Raw genomic sequence first — 20494 nt, 5'->3', positions numbered from 1 at the left:
GTCTTTCCAGGTTTTTCTGAAATCAGCCTGCTCATCATTTCTTATAGTAAAACAATATTCCATTACATTCATATACCATAACTTATTCAGTCATTCTTCAACTGATAGGCAACGACTCAATTTCCAATTCCTTGCCACTACAAAAATAACTGCCACAAACATTTTTGCACAAGTAGGCCCTTTTCCTTCTTTTATGGTGTCTTTGGGATACATACACAATAAAGACACTCCTGGATCAAAGAGTATGCACAGTTTTATGGTCATTTGAGCATAGTTCCAAATTGTTCTCCAGAATGGTTGGATCATTTTACAACTCCACCAATAATACATCAGTGTCATAGTTTTCCTAGCCAATCTGAGAGGTATTGGTACTTCCTTATTCAATAGTGATTTCGATTTATTTTTCTGTCTAAAAATGGCTTTAATTTCTTCATGTGAAAATTGTTCATATTTTTTGACTAGTAAAATAGATTTCTATATCCAACTGAATGAAAGTATTTGAGGGTGTGTGTGTGTGTGTGTGTGTGTGTGTGTGTGTGTGTGTGTCTGTGTCTTTGTGTGCATGTATGCATGTGTTCTAACAGGAAATTAGGCAGCTAGTTGATTAAACAAGAAAAGTCTATGAAGTTCTTTGTAAAGATGAATAAGGCACATTAAATAGAAAATGTAAAGTGGCCAACTTAGGCATGGTGTCAGGAAAAACTCCCTAAAAATGGTTTTGTATGACTCTTTGTTTTTTACATTTTAGATAAAGGTTCATCATATATAAAAATGTAAAAACTATTTTAAGCTCAGGTGCTGTACAAAAATAGATAGTGACATAATGTACAGACCACTAGAATATGACATAGATACCAAGAGTCTTTCCAAAGCCAGTTTTGTGAAATCAAGGCCCAGACAGACAGAGACCTTGTGGTAGAATCAAAGCTAACACCTAGCTGCCAGGGGCTGGGTAGGAGACTTTGAGGAACTCCAAAAGTCCCCGAAAACTTAACCTGCAAATGTGGCTTCCAAGAGATAAGTGTGTTCTTGTTGAGAGTCCCCTTCCTTTTGTGTATGCATCAGACAGACAATGTCTTGTGGGCCAAGAATCAGCCTCAGTCAAAAAGTTGAAATTGCCAGGAAGGAGAAGGGAGAGATGAAGATGAGCTGGAGAAGAAGGAAGCAGAGATGCACTTGGATGAATGCTATCCTTTCCTGCATGACCCAGAGGTCCTGGGAAGGCTTTGCACAGACTTTATGGATGACTTCCTGGGCCTCATGGCCCAGCTTCTCCCTCAAGGTGGCTTCCACCTGCCCATGCCAAGCTACCAGCTTGAACTATCCCATGAAGGTATCAAAGTCAGAATAGACCAGCTTCAGGAAAACAGGGGAAAACAGCATGCTGCTCTGAGGGGTGTAGGAGAAGAGACTGTGTCCCATGCCCTGTATTTGCTCTCTTGGGAATGGCCCCAAAAGCACATCATTTTGGCCATTGTCTAAGTCACTGACAAAAATGGCAAGCATCCCGTGGTCAATGACGCACATGTCCTGGGACATTATGCTAAGTTTTCTGACATTAAACTATTCATATTTGGAAAGCATGATCCAAAGCAAAGGCATGAGAGGACATGCCCATCCCCACCTTCACAAAGGGGAGGGAGAGGTATACAGGCATTGCTCCATGCTCATGTTTTCAGACTTTTTCAATATATAGATTAGATGGGATGTTTTATTTTCCTTTAAAAACTATTACTGATGTCAAGTGAAATGAGCAGAACCAGGAGATCAATGTACACAGCAATAACAAAATTATACGATGATCAATTCTGATGGACGTGGCTCTCTTCAACAATGAGATGATTCGGACAGTTCCAATGATTTAGTGATGAAGGGAGCCATCTCCAACCAGAGAGAGGACTGTGGGAAGTGAATCTGGATCACAGCATAGCATTTTCACTTTTTCTTGTTGTTTGCTTGCATTTTATTTTGTTTCTCTTTTTTTTTTTTCTGGTTTGATTTTATTTTTCTTGTGCAGCAAGATAATTGCATAAATATGTATGCATATATTGGATTTGACATGTATTTCTTTTCTTTTTTCTTCCTTCCTTCCTTCCTTCTTTCCTTCCTTCCTTCCTTCCTTTCGCAATTGGGGTCAAATGACTTGACCAAGGTCACACAGCTAGGAAGTGTTAAGTGTCTGAGACCAGATTTGAACTCAGATCCTCCTGATTTCAGGGACTTGTGCCACCTAGCTGCCCCTAGACATATATTTCTACTATGTTTAACACATATTGGACTATTTGCCATCTAGGGGAGGGAGTAAGGAAAGGGGAGGGGGGAATTGGAACACAAGGTTTTGAAAGGGCTAATGTTGAAGAATTGTCCATGCATGTGTTTTGAAAAATATAAAGCTTTAATAAAAAAAAGCCATTTGTTATATTGTCTGTCTCTCTGAAATGAGTAGGGGGAGGGATATTAGGGAAAACTATAACTATTGAAAAACCAAAGGCATCAATAAAAAACTTATTTAAAAAGTAAACTATTAAATTCTTTGAAATCGGTCATTCAATCAATTGTAAATTCACTTAATTTTATTATTATCTAGTCCACATTTTTTCATTTCTCCTGCAAGAATAAAATGTTATGTTTTTGTTAAAAATCTATATAAGCTTTAGCTCTTCAGTAACTGTATCAGAGAAAAAAGGAAAGGTGGCTGGTCTGGGTGGGATAGGGGATAGAGAGGAGGTTATTCTTGATCAAGCTAAGTCTATCTCCTTAATGATTCTTTCCTGTAGTGGCTAGAAGCTGGAAAATGAATGGATGCCCATCAATTGGAGAATGGTTGAATAAATTGTGGTATATGAACGTTATGGAATATTATTGTTCTGTAAGGAACGACCAGCAGGATGAATACAGAGAGGATTGGCGAGACTTACATGAACTGATGCTGAGTGAAATGAGCAGAACCAGGAGATCATTATATACCTCAACAACGATACTGTTTGAGGATGTATTCTGATGGAAGTGGACCTCTTTGATAAAGAGAGCCTTAATTGATCAAAGATGGACAGAAGCGGCTACACCCAGAGAAAGAACACTGGAAATGAATATAAACTGCTTGCATTTATGTTTTTCCTCCCGGGTTATTTCTACCTTCTGAATTCAATTCTCCCTGTGCAACAAGAGAACTGTTCGGTTCTGAAAACATATATTGTATCTAGGATATACTGCAACCCATTCAACATGTAAAGGACTCTTGCCATCTGGGGGAAGGGGTGGAGGGAGGGAGGGGAAAAATCGGAACAGAAATGAATGCAAGGGATAATGCTGTAAAAAAATTACCCTGGCATGCGTTCTATCAATAAAAAATTATAAAAAAAATGATTCTTTCCAGAATTTCCCCAAGAACACTATAGTTTTGTGCAATTCTTCCCACTGAAAGTCCAGCATAGCATAGAGACTGGGCGCAGGAGTTGGGGGAAGGGATCAAGGTTGAGCCAGGAACCAGTGGATTGTGCTTTCAGAGAAACCGGATTAGCAATCTACTCTCCTCCCCTGCTCATTCTTTGGCCAAGGGATAAACATTGGAGATACAATGCAATGGGAAGAGGAAAGAAAGGGACGGAGCATTTATTAAGCACTTTCTATATACTATATTCAATTATTATCTAAGTTTTGATCCTCAGCACAACTTTGTGAAGTAGATGGTGGCTCTTTGGGCTATAGGGAGAATATATGGATCTATCTGATTGGCTAATATGACCCCCCAAAAAAAGAAATGATAAATATTGGTGGGGATGTGGGAAAAACTGGGACATTTTTAATAGAGTTGTCTATATCCCAAAGACATTAAAATGGGGGAGAACCTATATGTATAAAAATATTTATATTAGCTCTTTTTGTGGTGGCAAAGAATTGGAAAGTGAAGCGGTCCCCTTCAACATGGAATGGCTGAACATGTGATATTGTTTGCTGTTTGTCTTCTGTTCTCTAAAAGAACCAATGGCACCAGCAAGGTAATTTCAGAACTTGCAGGTGAATTGAATTTAAGTGAGACAGAGCTGTGTAAAGTCACCAGTCTCACTTTCTTTTCCAGAACCCTCTGAGTCCAGTAGCAAGATAAAGAGCAGGACAACAGGAAGCACTCAGATACCTTGGCTTTTTTAAGCAAAGGTCTTTTCCAGGTATGTTTGTCTGAGACAAGGAAGGAAGGAAGGAAGGAAGGCAGGCAGGCAGGCAGGCAAGAAGGAAAATCAGGCGCACTCACAAACCCTGCTCCCTTGATCAGACAGCTGCCCAGGGTAGTGGAGAGGGGCTGGAGCTAAGGTTGGGGGGCAAGATGGAGGACTGGAAGAGGGTGCTGAAGCATGGAGTAGGGGATTTAAGTTCTGAGTGGGAGCCGGCTCGAGTTTCGTCGGGGATCAGTTCCGGCAGTTGGAAACTCCTCTGGTTTGGGAGAGGAGTAACAGAGCTGGAGCAGGAGCCATGAACTGATGTGAAGCCCCCAGCAGCTCCTTCCAGGGGAACAAGGGGCCCAGCATGCTGCCACCAGGTAGAGCTCTGGGGCTCAGGCTGCTAACCCTAACCCGGAGCTGTCCAAGGTCTACCCCACATCGGATCAGGCCGTTCTTCCTGCCAGTGAGGACAGTAGGACGCCATCAAATGGGAAGAGCACTGGCCTTCAGCAAATTAAAAATGACAGTGAAAGCTTAAAGTATAGGGCGAGTAGTTATTTAAAACAGGAAGCTTCCAGACCCTGCGTCCCAGGCGAGGTGAGTGCCTGCCCACAAAACCCACCCCGTTTCTCTACCTTCCTCTCACCCTAAACCTTGCCCGGCTCCATTTGCGATGTCCCCTAAGGTGCAGTTTAGGACAACTTTGCCAGGGTCGTCTCCCTTTTTAACACTTCCCCCCCCTTAAGAAGTGCTGCCTTCTGTCTCCCATGTACCTCAACCCCCAAACCCATTTCTTGAGAAAGTGGGAAAACCAGAGTCAAACAAAACAAAATCTCCCATTGCTCACGTTGAAAAAATAAAATAAAATTCAGTTTGCATTTATTTCATCAGTGTTCCCCAGAGGAGGGCAGCATGTTTCATCACAAGTTCTTTGGAATTCTGCTTGGTCATTGTTTTGATCAGAATTCCCAAGGCTTTCACAGTTGAATGCCCTTACTCACAATATTATTGTAGGCAGGAGATCATTGTACACAGCAACAACAAGATTATATGATGATCATTTCTGATGGACGTGGCTCTTTTCAACAATGAGATGATTCAGCTTGTTCCAATGATCTTGTGATGATGAGAGCCATCTGCACCCAGAGAGAGGACTGTGGGAACTGAGGGTGGATTACAACATAGCATTTCACTTAAGTCTTTTTGTTGTTTGCTTGAATTTTATTTTCTTTCTCATATTTTTTGATATGATCTTTCTTATACAGCTAGATAATTGTATAAATATGTATGTTTTTTTAAATCATGTTTAACATATTGGATTACATGCCTTTTAAAGAGAGGTGGGGGAAAGGGGAGAAAAATTGGAATACAAGGTTTTTCAAGGGTCATTGTTGAAAAATTATACTTGTATATGTTTTGAAAATTGAAAAAAACGTCAATTAAAAAAGGAAGATGGATGCTAAGAAGTTTGTTCTACATGACATCACATTTGTAATAGTTTTTGTATTTCCTGCCTTCTCTATGGGTGAGGAAGAGGGTTAGAGAAAGAAGAGAATCTAGAACTTTAAAATAAAGTACAATTGAATTTAAAAAAAGTTATTGTAGAAATTGTTCTCTTGGTTCTGCTCACTTGACATCAGTTCAAAGAAGCTTTCCCAGATTTTTCTGAAACCATCCTACTCATTTCTAACAACACAAAAGTATTCCATTGCATTGATATATCACAACTCGACATTCTCCCCTGACACTGGTGGGGGGCACCTTGTTTTCAATTCTTTGTTACAAAAGAACTTTGACTACAAAAGAACTGCTATAAATATAAATACATTTAGGGCTTTTTCCTCTTTATTTGATCTCTTTGGGGTATAGATCTAGAAGCAGTATTGCTGGATCAAAGATTATGCACACTTCAGTAGCCCCATCTGAACCCCATTAGGTCCAGTCTATCACCAAAGCAGGTAATAGGATAAAACTGCCATTTTGGTCCCTCACGATCACATTCCTGATGGGATTCTCATGCCCTCATGCCTGCCTCTTCCCTTCCACTCCTTCCCATGCCTTCTCCTTTCAGGAGGCCCCAACCTACAGCCAAGTTGATCTTTTTTCCACTGTGATACACTCCCCCCAAGGATCACAGAGCATAAAGCTAGAAAGAATCCCAGAATCTCTCAAGTTCACCCATATTTGGCTAGAAATCCTTTCCACAATAGCGTTCCCAAGTGACCATCCAGCTTATGGGCTCCAGGTACAGGGATCTGCTATGGCATGGAAGTGGCCCAACCCACTTTTTATTAATTATTAATTATTAAGAGGGTTTTCCCTTCATTGAACCTTTTATGGGCCAGAACTCTGTACTTAAAACAAGGATTCTTACAAGGTGCTAACTCAGTGGAATTGATAAAGACAATGGCTGTCTAGTTTAGCATGGGGATTAATAATTTTCTAGTTGAGTACATGTACTTAGTACTTACTATAGTTCTACAAGATTCATGATGATGTAATTAAAATAGAGCATATAAGCTAGGACAAACTCAGCCAGAGACATTCCATTTTTGATCAGGCTCCTGGTGGCTCTCCTTCTTCCTGCACTTGGGAGAGACTGGTTCAGACTCAGAAGGACTCAGAGATTCATTCACTCCATCTCACATCGTCATGGTGTCTGGCCTCCTGCACTTCTCCCACTGAGATCAAGGCGGGTCTGAAGGGCCTCCAGAAAACTAGCTGAGCCCCAGGCAAAGAGACACTAAAGAATTTGGACTTTATCTCTGGCTATTCTCGTGGTGATTACTTTGCTGAAACGAAGGCTAGTCCAGAAACCTCCAGAAAACCAACTGAAACACTACATGAACCTAAATCTTCCTCTTTATAACTCCCTCTTCTCTCCCTCCTCCTCACCATTGTTTCTTGTTCTGACTTCTGCAGCAAAGAACAGGTCTCCTCCCTTTCTATATGACAACCCTTCATACACTTGAACACAACTGCCCTTGCTGTCCCTTGCTGCCAACCCATCTAGTGTTCTCATACATCCTTGTCATTGATATTCTCAATTTTTTTATTCTATGCTTATGTAAGGGGGGGCATTCCATATCCTGATCTCATGAAATAAAGCGATTGTGAAGCATTAAATGGTAAATAAGGTGGTTGTTTCCCCGTGATCTGTTTGGATCACTAAGGCAATTGTTGGTTGGGATCAAATGGGTTGCCAGCATCTTTGAAGGCTTTAAAGAGCTGAAGGAATTTCAGAAGTTAGTCCATCTGTAAAGGAGTCAGGCATAAGGGATTCTAGGACCAAGGCTGCATTGCAGACACCAACTTTTGCCTCCTCTAGAAGACAAAAATGGGGACAGAGGGAGCATTCCATTCCCTCTCCTTTGGGAATCATAGTTTTGAAACATATGGCCAGAAGCAGATCATGTCTTCATGGGAGACATTGAGAGCTAACATTGACACAGATGGATACAGAAAACCACCCACCCCATTCAGGCAAAAGGTTCAAGGACTACAATTTCCTCACACCAGAGAAGAATATTGGCTACATTCTTAAGTTGTATTTTTTTTTTTTTCAGTTGCATCCGTTTTTTAGGAACCCCTTTGGTTATTTCGTTGTTGCTGCTGTTGTTTGTTGGTTTGTTTGTTTGCTTGTTTTTATTTATTTATTTATTTTTGGCAAAGACACTAGAGTGGGCTGCCATTTTCCTCTCCAGCTCACTTTACAGATGAGAAAACCGGGGTGATTAGGGTTAGTGACATGGTCAGAATCACACAGCTAGGAAGTGTCTGAGGTCAGATTTGAATTCATGAAAATAAGTTTTCCCGACCTCAGGTGCAGCATTCTATCTATCCACTGCACCATCTAGGGGTCCCATAGTTTCTTAAGAGAAGAATTTTAATCACCAGAAACTATGAGGTAACCCTTTGCCTTTCTGTCCACATGTACACTTCATCATCACTGTATGCAACAGTTAGGGCCCGCTATTCTAAAGAGCTGTGTGTACTTGTAATAGAGTCCAGGCTGCTGGGGAGGGAATTTAACTATTCTTAACATACCATTTTAGGAAATGCTTTTCCAAAAGTGAACTGAAGTATGGCTGGTTATCAATGGGAAACAGAATACTGAGGGCTCATAAGGGACAGTATTAAAAAAAAAAAAGCTCCTTAAACTTACCCCTCCCCAAAACCATGAGGGGAGAAATAGTTAACTGTGTCCTGAGACTCAGCCCAACAATATGTATTGCATTTGGAGAAACAGTCCAGAGATGCTGTACTGAGGGTAGCATAGTCCTGAAATCTTTCATCATGCTAGTGACCAGGAAGAATAGTGGGTACACTTCTTGCTCTTCAGTGCCACTTGCCTCATCTGGTCCACTGTTACAAGCAAGCCACTTCCTACCCCTTGGTTATCTCAACAGCTTACTTTCTGCCAGTCACTGCCCCCCTTCTGGCTCTGGAATCATCATTAACTCTGGCATTGTTCCTGGAAGGAATATGTTTGTCTTATCATTAGAACCCATTCATTGTCACAGGAGCTCCAGGCCCGGAATCAGGAAATTTTGGGTTCAAATACAGAATCAACATTTAATTAGCTGGGTGAGCCTGGGCAAATCATATAACTTCTATTTACCCCATGTTCCTAAACTGTAAAATGGAGATAATAATACCCCTATCTGAAAGGGTTGTTGTTGGGGATCAGATGAGATAATTATAAAGTGTTTAATACAGTGCCTGAAAGGTAGTAAGTACTACATCTAGCTGTTATAGGTGTGATCACCGATCCTCACAACAGTCCTGGGAAGTAGGTGTTTTTATTATTATCCTCATTTCAGAGATGAATTACTAGTAAAGTTAAAGACTGTGGCATTGCTATTTATTTCAGTCTGAGACTTCTAAGTTGGTCTGATATGGGCAGGAATGCAGAAAGCTAATGGGGAAAGAGGTTTCTCTGGTTTCCTTAATAAACTGGAACAGAGACCAAGAGTTGAGTGATTAATCAATGAAATTGTTTATTTCTATACATTATAAAGAGAGAAAAGAATTAGTGAATAGAGGAATAAACAAATGAATCAAAAAAGCATTTATTCGGTTTTCCTATACATCAGGCACTATGCTAAATGCTTGGATTACAAAAGTAAGCAAACAAGACTGTCCCAGACATCAACAAATTTATGCACTAATGAGAGGGTAAAAAGGGGAATTAGGCCATGAGGTGGGGGTAAAATACATGAAACCATATAGTTTGGAAATAGTTGGAAAGTGTAATGAAGCTCTGGAGAGAGTTCATCAGAGTCCCATGCCCCAGGGGCAGGGTCCAGGATCTGGAGTGAGGATGAGGAGAAAGGAGGTAGGCCAGAGTACAGACAGCATTGTTTGGGAATGTCTGGAAAATATAAAAACACAGACCTTAGCTGGATTAGAATGGAAGTGGGTTATATCCAACTCCTCCAGTTCATAGTGCAATAATATCAAATTATTCTTGAAGAATCTGTCATCAAATAGTTGAGAATCTGTGATGCGAAAGAGCAGTTAACCATGTTCTCCTCTGCCTCACAGGGCAGAAATGGGGGCAGTGGGGAGATGTTGTTAAAAGGCAGATTGAAGATCAACAGAAGGGAAAATCATCTGGCTCCGAAACTTTGGATAAGCTGTGTCCAAAGAGAGAATGTATTACCTATCCTGAGCCATGCATCAGCTTTTGGAAAAGTCTGAGACTATCTAAGGTAGTAAGAGTTGTAGACTCTATCCTTGTGGTGCTACAGGCTGGGAATATCCAGAGATTAGGGACTACGGAAGAGCTGACTGGTCCTCACTGGGCTGGAAAATGGGATGTAAGCATAGGGGAAACCATTCTTAGACCCTGAATATGCCTTAGGATGGTAGCAAGAGTATTCTCATCTGGGTGCACATTGAACTAGCTGGCTCTGGGATCTTTTACCTCCAAAGCCAGCCCTCTACTCACTCTTCCACCCCTTTGAAACTCTTAGTTCATTTAGAGCCCTGGGACCTTTCTCCTTGAATAGCCTTCAAGACGAGAAGTTCTCTATTCGATTTTAGTGTTGGATTTAAAAAAAAAATGTTACATTTGTTTGTGTAAAAACCTATAATCCCAAGACCCAGGCTGAGGATTTTAAGCATTTCATATCATCCTTTTTCCTCAAACATTGGTGGTTGACTCACTGATATCCCGTTATGTGCGGATATGAACTTGTTAGTGTCTATAAGAGTTGGGGGATTATTTGAGGTGCGCTGATTTGTCCTGGTGTGCACAAATGCATGCATGGAGGTGTGGATATGGGTCATAAATTTCTCTAGAAGGAGGAGATACCCAGGAATGCCTGTCTGCAATGTTTTTCATCACTTGGGGCTCATTCCTTTTGAGGATTTTAATCTAGGGAGAAATTCTAGAACAGAAGCAGATTCTGGGTGTCAGGACTTTATTCACTTTATTCCTCACAGATGGGAAGGTCTGTGGCCAAGGAAGCCATAGACTGTGTCCTTGAAGGGATCCCAGGTTCTACAGGCTGGGAATACCTAGAGAGTGGGGACTGCAGAGGAACTGGCTGGTCCTCACTGGGCTGAAGAATGGGATGTGAGCGGGGGTGAAGCCAGCCTTAGGGCCTGAACCAAAAAGCACTTGTATAACATGGGTGTTTTGTGAACCAGGGTCTGGAAGTTCTCATTGGAGATTACATCTCAAAGGAATAGAGGCAAGATGCCAAAAAGTGTTCCTTCTCTTCCCTTCTCCTTACACTCAGATCACCTCCCCTCTTTTAGAGTAAGTCTCCTCGTCCCGCAGCCCTCCATCTCACCTTGGATTAGGGGATCTTCATGAGACGTAACTTCATCCTTTCCTGCATGGCTGAAGGGATGTCCTTGAAGGCACTAGGATCTGTACAGAGTTTATGGATGGCTTCCCGGGTCTCTTGGTACAGCTTTTCCCCCAAGGTGGCCTCCACCCGCCCACGCCAAGCTGCCAGCTTGGGCCGCCCTTTGAAGACATCATGACCAGCATAGACGGTCTGCAGGAAAACAACCCCAGCTCAGTATTTCCCAAACTGACATCATCTCGCCATTAATTTTTCCTCCTCCACCCAAACTTTTCAGTTTCTGTTTTACCTTCCTTCCAATCACCTTGATTTGCAAACTTGGGGTTATCCTTGATATCTCCTTCTCCATGACCACTCTTGGCCTACCAACTTCCAAGTCTCCTTAATTCCACCTTCCTAAGAAATGCTGCTTCCATTTCCTTGTCTCCATTTCACACGATCCCCACCACTAGGGACTCATAGTCTTTCACTTGGAAAATAGACATCCCTTTCTAGTCCATCTGCTGCACAGCTCCCAAAATCATCTTCCCAAAACTCAGGTTAATGCTACCCATGGTGCTCTCCTGCTTAATATTCTTCAAAAGTTCCCTATTGCCTTGCCAAGGATACCATGTAAACAAACTCCCCAGGATGAAATTGAACTCTTTCCATCCTGGCCATTACAGTCTGATTTCATATCACCTCAAGCAAACTGGCTTTTGAGCTTGTTTCTCTACTTGGCACGCCATTTCCAATCTCCCCAGTTACACACACACATTCTCTCTCTCTCTCTCTCTCTCTCTCTATTTCTCTCTCTCTCTCTCTCTCTCTCTCTCTCTGTCTCTGTCTCTCTCTCTCTCTTTCTCTCTGTCTCTGTCTGTCTTTCTCTTTCTCTCTGTCTCTGTCTCTCTCTCTTTATCTCTCTGTCTCTGTCTCTGTCTCTCTGTCTCCCCCAGCTTGGAATCTTCTCCCTCTTCACCACCCTCCCTCCACTCCCCACCTCTGGAATCCTCAGCTTCCCTCTCCAAGTCTGAGCTGAGGCACCTCCTTCTCCATCAAGCATCCTGAGCTCCTACTATTTCGTGCTCTGCCCTTCCTCAAATGACCTTGTATTTATTTCTTTATTTGTATCCACGTTGTATCTTCCTGTAAAACACCAAGTCCTTGAGGGAAGAGGAAGGCTCTCTCTCCTTTGCAGCTTGTGCTCTCATCTCAGAGTACTTTAACCTGTATATTTTATACTCCCTCAAACACTCAGACCTCACAGGATCTCAACCTAGCTATTTTTCAGGCCGTAACCTACTCCTTCACCTCAGTCCCACACAGAGATAGTCAAAGCCTTGGCCACTCACAATGTTCTCCTTCCATGCTCATGAACTCTGAAATTCCTTATGTGATCGTAATCTTTCCTGGTTTCCTCTTTCCCTCTGCTTTACACTCCCTAAAAGTTTCTTGGATTTCACCCTGCCATTCAATTTCTCTGTTCTTTCCCAGGCTGTCTTTACCACATGGATTCAACTGTCCTCACTTCACCATCTCAGCCATTGGTGAACCATTTCAACTCAACCAATGATCTACACTCACATCCCTTGCCGTGTTGTCTCAAGCCCCTCTAAGCCCCAATATGGATTGTTCCCACCATCCACTGCCTCTGTTCCTATTCTCATGCTATTGAATGGAGCTGGAGGAAACCACAAATCCAAATTGATGGGACAGTACCTGTTTATCTTACATGCTCTTTCTAGGGCCCTCACTGTTTAACAAGGCTTCCCTTTTAGACGTCCCCAGTTCTAACACTTGCAGTCCAAACTTTTCTATTTCTTATCAAGGATCCCACCGTCCACAGCCATATTTGCAAGAACCTTACCCCATGAAGCTTACCTCATTTGCTAAAAAAATTGACACTCACATTGTCATATTCACCATTGACAAAGAGATCCCACTTCTCCCATCCTCCTTTCCCACATCACTCATCTGTCTTTCCCCACTATCTCCATTTTTCTTCTTTTCTCATACTGAGGTGATAATACTAAGACAAGCCCTTCTTCCCACCACCCCATCCTGTTACACTCCATTTCTTCCAGGAAATCATAACTTCTAACATCCCTCAACTCTCACTAAACTTCAGTCTCTCCATACTTAATGTCCTTTTTGTTGTCACCAAACATATCCACATCTCTCCCATTTTTAATGAACCCTCACTGCTAACTACCATCCTCCATCTCTCTTCTCTTTTGTGGCTCAACTTCTTGAAAAAGCAGTCTCCAAACAGAACCTCCGTTGCTCCTCCTCTCTTTGTGAAATCCTTTGCAGTCCAGTTTCTGATGTCGTCACTCAATTGAACCTGCGCTCTCCAAAGGTACCAAGGATCTATCCCAGAGCTGACAAATCCAGTAGTGTCTGAGCCTTCTTCTTTCCCGCTCTCTCAGCAGCTTCTTTCACTTACATTTTCTCTTTCTCTCCTCTTTTTCTTTTTCCTTTCTAGGTTTTTGGGACATCATCTCTCCTGGTCTTTCTCCTACCTTCTTGGCTTCTTTAGTGGGGTTCATTCAGGTCATGTACACTGACCATGAGAGTGCCTCAAGTCACTATCTTTTTTCTCCTTCTCCCTCTCAGCTATTTCACTTGGTGACCTCATTACCTTTCATGGATCCATTTGTTATCTATGCAAACTATTCTCTATTCAGCCTTAAATTCTCTCCTAACCTTCAGTCACCAGCTGCCACTTGAACATCTTCTAACATATCAAACTCAACTTTTCCAAAACAAAATTCATATTCTCTCAAGAATTTCCTTTCCTTTTCTTTAATTCCCTATTTGAGCTGAAGTAACCATCATCCTTCCAGTTACTCAGCCTTACAGCTCTCATGACATTCTCTATTCCTTAATCCTGTCAGTTAACTGTTCTCTGTCTCTGTTTCTCAAATAGTAAAATAAAAATAATAGCATCTCTCTCCTTAGGTTTTTGTGAGGTGTACGTGGGATATTTATAAAGTTCTTTGCAGACCTTTAACACTATATAAATTATATATATATATAGTCTTCCATCTACTCTGCAGACACTGTGTATATAATTTTATATATAAAAACCCATCATCTGCATGCTGGCTCCCACATTGGACTTTTTAATACCTAGTGAACAAGACTTTGGTTTTGCCTTTTTTTGTGTCCTTAGCACTTGGCACAAGGCCTGGCACACAAGAGCTCTTTAATGAATACTTGATGTCGTTGCTGCTGCTGATGACAATGCCTCCCTGAGTCCCAGTTTTCTCAACTGTCTAATGGAGATAAGAATTCTGCCCCCTCTTAGCTCACAGTGTGACATGATCCCATAAAAGAACAGCTTGAGGGCTCTGAAAAAATAATGTGCTGGAAAGTTGAAGGGCCATGCTCAGGTGTCCCCCATCCCCCAAGAAGGGAACTAGCAAGGAGCCAGGAGGCTGAGCTGAGGAGGACAAGGAGGGGTGGCTATCATCTGCTAATATGTGCACTTCCGGCTCTGAACAACTCCCCTTTCCCCATCTCTAACACCAAACTTCTGTCCCTCATACCTGCATCAGCTCCTCTAGCGCCATCAGATCCGCGAAGGAGATGTGGTCACCAGCGAGGAAAGGCTTGTCCTGCAGGAACTTCTGCTCCAGATGTTGCAGGAGCTGGGTCATGAAGGCTATGTTTCTGTCTACTTTCTCCTTGGGCACGTGGACATCAACAAGAGGGCCAAGCACCTGTCAGGGTTGGGGGATGAGGGTTCAGTCTCGACTCCACACAAAAGATCACCTCTTCAAGTCCAACCCTTCCCCAGGAATAAGGTCAAGGCAAGTTGTAAAGACTTGCTCAGCCTTATCCCCCAGGGCAGGCCCCCTCTTACCCGAATCCATAGCATTGTACCAAAAGTTCCTCGAATAGAGTCGGCATGCCAGGACAGATATTCCTCCACCCGTGCCCGGGCCTGCAGATCTGGAGGATACCAGTGAGCTGGAGTATTGTATTTCTGACTCAGGTAGTGCAGGATGGCCGAACTGAGGAGGAGAAAGTACAGCCTGGTTCAGGTCCCTCCGGTTTGAGCTTTCCTATCATTCTCTTCCTTGGACCAGCTCAGGGCAATTTAGGTTTATCAAGGCACTATCCTCATACATTTCCATGAACAGATTCCTTCAAAAGATCAACGGATTTCCTTTGGTCACCTCATCCCCTATTGTTGTACAGGAAATTGTGCCTGTGGGTATGTGATGCCTGTGCCTGTGTCTGTGTAGGTAAGAGTGAGTTCACTGAGGGGTGAGAGTGGAGGCCATAAGACTGTATGGTCTCTGCCCAAAATCAGCATCCTGGCACTCGGCTTTCAATCTTTGTCAGAGCCAAAAGAGGCTTTGGGATAAGCCTCTGAATTACACCAGGAGGAAAAAAGGTAAGTCAGTTTCTCAGAGTGATTTACAGACAAAGGCAGGACTAGAACCCAGAGCCCAAAGTCCACTTTTCTCCAACCCCAAGTACTATTCATTCTGTCTCTGACCTTGCTTTCTGTGTCTCTGTATGCTTCTCACTTCCACCTCGCCCCCCACCTTCTTGCTGTCTGTCTGCCTCTGTTTCTTTCTCCTCTCCTCCTTCTCTCTCTCTCCCCCATTCCATGCCTCTTTCTCTCTCTTTGTCTCTTCATCTCTTTGTATCTTTCTCTTTCTCTGTTTCTCACTATCTGTCTTTCTCTCCCTCCTGTTTTCTCTCCTTATGCCTCTGGACAGCTTTCTGGTCTCCAAGAAAGCTAATCTAATGTAACAATGTAAAATGTGATACAGTGCCATTTCCTCAGGCCAGCTATTAGCTTTTAATTGTAGCTTTTAAACCATTCAAAGTCAGAAGGCCCATCCTCTATCTCCCTCCTTCTCTCCTTCCTTTGCTTTCCTTATCTCTCTCGACAACCCTAGTCAAACTATAAAAATAATAATTGCTCATCTCACTCCAAAAATCTCTCAAAGAATGAAAGAAAATTTGGGAACAAAATGAAGGCATGAGTGAAAGAGGGCGGGAGGATGTGCTAGGGGAAGTGGGCTCTGGGCCAGGAAAGGTACCATTCAGCCAAGGTGAAATCTCCATCCTTCAGGGCAGGCACTCTTTTCAGGCTGTTCACTTTGGCAAAATCATCAGTCATATGCTGCCCTAAAAAGAGAACAGATGTACCTAATGAGGCAAAGAGGCCTTCTCCCCTTCCCACTAAGCTGTAGCCTCAGGGAGCTGGTCACTTGGGCATCTGTGAAGGGGTGAGGCACTTTTCCATAGCCTCACTGTGGGGCAACTGGCCAGGATGTGTCGCTGAGGTCAGTAGAATTGTCACTCTTGTCCTCACTCCTGCGGAAAGAACTTGTCCAGGGAGATCAGCCAGAAACCAAGGACATGATTCTGGCCAGCTCAAGGTCAGGGTAGGGAGAACAGAATAGGGTTCTTCGAGTCTCTCTAGCCCAAGTCCCTCATTCTAGAAGAGATAGAACAAGTGAAAGAAGCAACAAGAGGAACCCTTACTCTGTGCTGGATTCTGGTCAAAAGAGAGAGCCTGGTTGCTAAACTGGAAATGATAGAACCCTTAGGGCAAGCTTCCACCTGAGTTTGTGACTGTTGGTTTTCAGTCATTTTCAGTCATGTCCGACTCTGTGAGCCCGTTTGAGGCTTTCTTGGCAGTGATACCAGAGCAGTTTGCCATTTCCTTCTCCAGCTTATTTTTACAGATAAGGAAACTGAGGCAAACAGGGTTAAATGACTTGCTCAGGGTGACACTGCTACTGTCTGAGGTCAGATTTGAACTCAGAAGTTGAATTTTCCTTACTGGAGGGTGAACACTCTGTGCACTATGGCACTACCTATCTTCCCGATGGTTTGCCCTAGAATTTGTGACAAAGTATTGCTAAGTGGGCATGGTCTGCCAGGCACCCTGAATTTCTGAAAAACAGATCCCAAAGGGTTCAGGGAAATTTCAGGTCAGATCTCACGTACCAATAGTTTGTAAGGGAAGTCAGCCCAAACCAATGGGTAGCTCTCAACCATGAAATTAATCTCTGAAGGTGCAAAGAAGTGATTCCATGAGATATGGGAACATTGAAGTTGTCTGAAGAGACGGATATGTAGCCAGTGTGAGCCCATCAACTCACAGAGGCTTTTGGAAGGAGGAGGTCATTAGGCTGGTGGATGAGGAATTTTAGTAGTGCTGGTCTAAGTAGGTTATAGCGAGTCATTTGACAATGTCTTATTTTATGTGTGTATAAAATGGAGCCAGGTGGGCTAGATGATGCCAAAAGCAAAAGTCATTGCAGATTTAGATCTGGTTGAATGCTCAGACCCTCATGGCAGTCATAAGCTGCTCATTAATGTCTTGGAAAATGTTCTCCACTGTGTCCTAGGCCAGTCAATCATTTTATCAATGATTTCGATAGTCATCAATGGCACAAAATGCCATATTTCTACGTGCTATACAGCTGGGAGGGAGAGTAGCTTAGTAGGGGATTTCATCTATCCACTGCTAGCCTTGGGCTTTCACCATTACTCTCACCAAATCTCCCCCTCTTGCTAGATCATACCAAGCCCGACACTTACTCCTCTTCAGAATATTTGCTCCTGAGACCTCTTCCTCCCTCTGATTGAGTAGTGAAGATCCTCTATTTTAGGGCACTCAGAGCACCCATCTCATTTCTCATTGCCACACTCCTCTGGACTTCATCTAGCCTCCACTCTAGGTGCCCTTCTTCCTTTTTCTACTTTTTTTTTTGGGGGGGGGGTAGTCATTCTTAATGTATTGTCTTTCCCATTTACATTGTGAGCAGGGGCAGGGGACTGTCCTTTCCCTTTCTTTGTGTCCCCTTGATATTTATATATTAATTTAAAGCTTTACAAAGTGCTTTGAATTCATTAACTTCTTTATTCTCACAAAAACTTTGTGAGATGAGCCCTATAATCATTCCTAATTTAAGGAGGAGGAAATAGAGGCGATGAAGATTAAGTGGCCTTGCCCTAGGTCACAAAACTAGTAACTAAGGTGGAGTTGACTTGTATTCTCTCACTCTCTCCACTGGAACTTCAAGCTGCTCAGGATGGATTAAAGCCCGAGAAGTTGAGGGATTTAATAGGAAAAAAAAACAAAACAACAACAACAAAAAACAAAAACAAACAAACAAAAAAAAAACATTGACTACAATTGGTGCAGGGGCTTTCTCCAGTTCATCTAATGAATATTTAATAGATTTGGCAGAGGACTCTAAGTTCAGGTGATTAAAACTATGAATGCAAATTATATTCATTAATGACTCAGTCTCAATTTAAGCAGCAAGCTCTAGAGACCAGCCGATTTCTAGGGCAGTCTCCAACTCCACTCATTGATCCTCTTTTGAGAATGAAGGATCTCTTCCAATCCACTTTTCTCCCTCTAGTTTGCCATCAGTCCCTTAGCTTCTTGTTGTTCTCCTCCTCGTCCTTTTCTCTCTCTTGTTTAGCCAGACTGGAGAATTGTGATTTTCCTACTTCCTCCAATTATCTTTAGACTACTTAACTAATTATTTTCAACAAATAAGTCGATGACCAACAAAGACGAGCTGTTTCATATGGTCATGGAATTGAGAGAAGTCAAAAAATGAAATAAGATGGGAGGCTCTTTTATCTATCGCTTAGGGAAGTGGGGCAGAGAAGGAAAACTGAAGCGAGAGAGGAAGAAAAAGAGAATGGGGGGAAGAAAGAAAAGGAGAGAGGGGGGAAAGTGAAAGAGAGAAAGGAAGCTAGTGGGACAAAAAGAAGAGAGTAAGAGAGAGCAAAAGGGATGGAGAAAAAGTCAGTGAAGAGGAGCGGAGAAAGTTCTTTTCCATAAGTTTTAAGGGTACACTTAAGCAAAAAAAAAAAAAAAAAAGTAGTATCAATAGAAATAGGTGAGGAAAACAATCCAGTGGAAGCAGTAGCCTCCAGAGTCTGTCCAGGTGGGGGAGAAGGAAAGACCTAGTGTCTTTGTCACTGGTTCGAGTGGGGGTTCCAATTCATCTCAGCACTAGTGCTGGGGAGCCAGTTGGCCTTGTGGCTAGAAAAGTTGGAGCCAGGAGGGCCTGGATTATAGGTTCCACCTCACACGCAAACTAGTTGCGGGGCCCTCGCAAGCTCCAGGAACTCTGCGCCGTCCCCAGGCAACTCTTTAAGACCGAGCAGCAGAGAAAGTGGGGGAAGGCGTCTCTTCTTAGGAGTTTACTCAGTCAAGTTAACAAGCACCTATTAAGCACCTATTAAGTGCGGGCCACTCCAGTAAGCCCGGGGGACACAACTTTAAAGATGTTTGTTTTGTTTAGTTGTTTTCCTTTGGTTTTGTTTGACGTCGTTAAGGTTTTAAATCGCGCCTCCCTAGCAGCGGAAAGCTGCTCTCCAGCACCCAGAAGGCTTAGCAGGAGGCCCGCGCTGCTCCAGGGCAGGGAGCCTCGGGCTGTGGGCCAGCGGAGAGGCCCACTGGCTTCACCACGTGACTGACTCGGGCTAGCTCAGCCACCCCGGGTCCGAGGTCCAGCCTGGGCTCGTGAGGTAGGAGGGAGAAGGGAACAGTTTTCCGAATGGAAGAAAAGAATGGAGAGAAGGGAGCAGGAAGTGAGAGCGCTAGAGAAGTGGAAGGAGAAAGTATAGTCTGGGCCGTGGCAAAGTGAGGCCCCGGGCGCGAGGAAGGAGGGGGATGGGGGACTTTCCCTCCCCCCTCCCCCATAAAGCACACATTCCCTGCTTTATGGGGGCGGCTGCTCGGCCAATCCCACCCCCGCTCCAGCCACTTCCCTCTCAAGCTTTTCTCGGTCTTTGGACAGCAAGCAGGTGGTGGAGAGGCACACGCAGTGACTCGTAGGGTCCCCGTCCTTGCCTCCTAAACTAAAGGGTCCCCCAAATGTCGGCGAGCCGGAGGAAGAAGGTCCAGGCGTCTTGAATTCCCGTTTCGTCTCCCTTGCACCCCGTCTCCCCCCTCGAATACCTATGCTGGGCGAGGGGCGGGGGGAGCTGCCCTCTTCCCCAAGGAGCCCAAAGCCCACCGCAGCACCCCCACCCCCCAACCCCGTTCTCTCTCCACCCCCAGTTTCAGTCTTGGCGGGGCTGGACCTCTCGGAGCTCAGGCTGAGTGGGGGCAGGGTCTGAGTGGAGGGCAGAGATTGTTTGGGGGGGGGGTAATTTGAGACTGGGGACAGCCCGGCCCGGGCGCTCACCCCGCAGCAGCGGCACGCTCCGCACTTCGAAGGGGATGCCATTTGCCTTGGCGAAGAGGTAGACGGCGCGGCAGGGCTGGGAGATTAGGTCCAGGTAGAGTTCCAAGCCCATGGCTGCAAAGAACTGCAGAGAGCCGATGGTCCCGATCTAATAGGCGGAGGCTCCGGCGTCCCCGCCTAAATGGGACCCGTGCGGGCCTCCGCCCTCCGGGAAGACCAATGCAAAGTCCCGTAGTTGGGGGAGGGGAGGCCTGATCGGCTCCTAGTTTACAGTCGTCCCGGTCTCTCTTTTCGTCCCCAGGACTCGCCGTACAAAGTGGCTCCCCCACTCCCTCGCAGCGATCGG

At 43.9% G+C, this 20494-nt stretch overlaps 1 protein-coding gene across 3 annotated transcripts; it reads right to left on the bottom strand.

Annotated features, from left to right (window-relative positions):
* Positions 1-9132: 9132 nt before the first annotated feature.
* On the bottom strand, positions 9133-20357 carry GSTT2B (glutathione S-transferase theta 2B). Of its 3 annotated transcripts, none has more exons than XM_051965593.1 (6): positions 20149-20357; positions 16021-16108; positions 14826-14976; positions 14509-14682; positions 10961-11170; positions 9133-9554 (listed from the first exon to the last, which is right to left on the bottom strand). In XM_051965593.1, the coding sequence occupies exons 1-5, from the start codon at positions 20258-20260 to the stop codon at positions 10967-10969; spliced, it is 729 nt and encodes a 242-aa protein (XP_051821553.1). In that variant the 5' UTR covers positions 20261-20357; the 3' UTR covers positions 9133-9554; positions 10961-10966. The 3 variants fall into 3 exon arrangements, with proteins under 3 accessions (XP_051821553.1, XP_051820810.1, XP_051822336.1); XM_051964850.1 differs by having other exon boundaries at positions 9133-9531; XM_051966376.1 differs by lacking the exon at positions 9133-9554 and adding an exon at positions 9562-9796.
* Between the last annotated feature and the right edge of the window lie 137 nt (positions 20358-20494).

The sequence above is a fragment of the Antechinus flavipes genome, chromosome 1 (assembly GCF_016432865.1).
Source record: "Antechinus flavipes isolate AdamAnt ecotype Samford, QLD, Australia chromosome 1, AdamAnt_v2, whole genome shotgun sequence".
NCBI lineage: Eukaryota > Metazoa > Chordata > Mammalia > Dasyuromorphia > Dasyuridae > Antechinus > Antechinus flavipes.
Note: the sequence above shows the minus strand (reverse complement) of the source record. Positions and strands in the feature narration are given on the sequence as shown.

Excerpts from the sequence above, each read along its gene's own strand:
- GSTT2B (XM_051965593.1), bottom strand. The coding sequence starts at position 20,260 with ATGGGCTTGGAACTCTACCTGGACCTAATCTCCCAGCCCTGCCGCGCC. Across the intron at positions 14,683-14,825 it reads GTACAATGCTATGGATTCGG|GTGCTTGGCCCTCTTGTTGA; the intron begins GTAAGAGGGGGC and ends CAACCCTGACAG. Across the intron at positions 11,171-14,508 it reads CGCTAGAGGAGCTGATGCAG|ACCGTCTATGCTGGTCATGA; the intron begins GTATGAGGGACA and ends GTTTTCCTGCAG.